Below are 2282 nucleotides of genomic sequence, written 5' to 3'. Positions count from 1 at the left end.
ACTCCTGCTATGCATAATATCTTCAACATGAAATCATCAGATGATTTTCTCATTTTCAATGCAAGCACCCACTTCAGTACCGAGAGGCACTTGATAATGGCTCTTCATTCAACTGATAATCCCAAGACAAATAACCAACTGAGCTACTTATACAGAAGGAAAAAGAAAATAATCAGTTCAGTGTTAATGTCAGATATCAGAAGTCCATCACATACACACACACACACACACACAAAGAGTAAGTCTTATCTATGGAGAAATTTATTTATTTTTTTTTTTTTTTACCTCTACGTAACAGTTGCCATCCAGCATGATGTCTCCCTTCTTGTCTTTCAAATCTTCACTTACATAGTAGGAAATAATATTGGGTTTTAGTACAAACCATCGTTCTGTCCAATTTTTCCTTTTGTGACCTTTCTTCAACATATAGCCCTACAAAAAAAGCAAGGGATCAACTGAAATGCCTGGCCTCTGTTGAACCACTTGRTCTTTTAGTTATGTGGCTTAATGGCCCATTGTACTCAGGAAAGTTTGATCGCAGCCCTGAAATACTTCACCTAGACATTTCCATTCCCAGTACCAGAACATTGCTATTTGGTTTTCAGTCCACAAGAAGCCATATACTGTTCTTGTGCCCTATTTTTAAGTAACAGGGTCATCTGAAGACCTGAACAATTACTATGTGCTCTTTGGATCCTCTTTGATGACCTTTGCTATTTAATTTTGTTCAGTCAAGCAGAGATGCTTACCAGCACTAAGACTCRTCTGTAGTGCTGTAAGGATAGACATTATCAAAATAGTCCCATGTGGATGTACATCCTAGTAATAAAAGTGGACCTGCATCTAGGCACCATAAATCCAACCCTCTATGCRCCTAAGTCCAGGGCCAAAGCGTAAGCACCTCTGGCCAGGGAATCGCTCCATCTAGCCAAAATGCTCACTAAGCTGCACCTTGTTAAAAAGTGATCCCACACACGAGTAACAGCAGCTACTTCAATGAGCACATCAGCAAAAGACATAATAGAACTGTGCTCCTAGAGTTCTTATGGGAGGGGATATGGGAACCTGGTAAAGTCTGGATTTTGCCTTAGGAGTTGTACCACTAATGTAAATACCACCACGCTATTTYATTTTTTCTGACAGATGATTCACTCAGCTTTCTGTAAACAAGTTGTGGACTTTGCTATTAACAAGAATAACAAGAATATTTCAAAAGAAGGAAGGTAAGATCATACACTGCTGCTGAGCTTTATACAAACAAAAGTGTGATACTCAATAATGATAATAAATAGGCCTGATCAAATCCTCCAAGTTTGTCTCAAATTTTGGAACATTTCCAAAATATAAGCACCAAAATTAAGTAACTAACAACCTTAACTGAAGATCCACTCTATTATACTTTATTTCATGTACATAAATATATATATGCATATATACACAAATATACATATATACATACACAACTTGGCTGTGCTTAGCTTTTCTAGTCAGTTAAATKGGGCCAGAGCCAAGGCCGTGCCTATTCCCTTGCCACTCCACCCACTTGCTCTGGACCAGGAATGAGCAAACAGCTTTGCCACCTCTGCGCTCAGGTCCAGAGCCTGGGTGGTCATGTAACGGTGTGCCAAGAATTCCCACAGTTTTATTCTTTCATGTCTTGCACATTTTAAGTCAGACTAGCTGTTTTTCTTCCTCCTTATATACTGATTGAATGAATTTGCTTTCAAAGTCAAGCCAGACTAATATTTTCCTCTCAAAATTTATGCTAAATCTATATTATTTTTCTGCATAAGCTTCTTCTCATCTTCTAATAGCCCTCTGGCAACTCTTAGGGATCTCTTTTCACAGCAGCTGTCACACGAGAGATAGATACCTCTCAGAAGAGAAGAATATTACAAATTTAATTATCACTGCTATCTATCACAAGGCTTGGAGATTATAGGATAAGTGGTCAATAAAAACAGTAGTATGAGACTTTGCTACTGTATGGTATATTATTAATAAAACATTGATRTAATCATACACTGCAAAAAACACTCATGACAATTCTGTCAGTCAACAAGCTCTCAGGGTACAAGCTAGGGCAGAGCTAGATAGGTGCTAGTCACACAGGGAACACCATTTTCCACTTGGCCACTTCCATCCAGGAAGAGTTGGGTCAAATCTTGACATAAACTATTTTTATATGTCAAGGATCTATTTTCAAAGTACTCAGACATCCTTGAGAAAGAGGCCTAGTCACCAAAAGAGGAAAGAAAGGAGACAGTTGAGTTAAAAAAAAA

General features: G+C 38.1%; 1 protein-coding gene across 1 annotated transcript in view; it reads right to left on the bottom strand.

Annotated features, from left to right (window-relative positions):
- The window catches only part of SWAP70 (switching B cell complex subunit SWAP70), a 38718-nt gene that overhangs the window by 12526 nt on the left and 23910 nt on the right, over nt 1–2282 (bottom strand). The window contains exon 6 of the mRNA XM_085317089.1: nt 286–432. Coding sequence (XP_085173215.1) covers nt 286–432 — 147 coding nt within the window. The remainder of the gene's footprint in view (nt 1–285; nt 433–2282) is intronic.

This window comes from Rhea americana, unplaced genomic scaffold, assembly GCF_003343005.1.
Source record: "Rhea americana isolate MKP2758 unplaced genomic scaffold, rheAme1 scaffold_49, whole genome shotgun sequence".
Taxonomy (NCBI): domain Eukaryota; kingdom Metazoa; phylum Chordata; class Aves; order Rheiformes; family Rheidae; genus Rhea; species Rhea americana.
The sequence above is the reverse complement of the archived record's forward strand: the minus strand, read 5'-3'. Positions and strand labels throughout refer to the sequence as shown.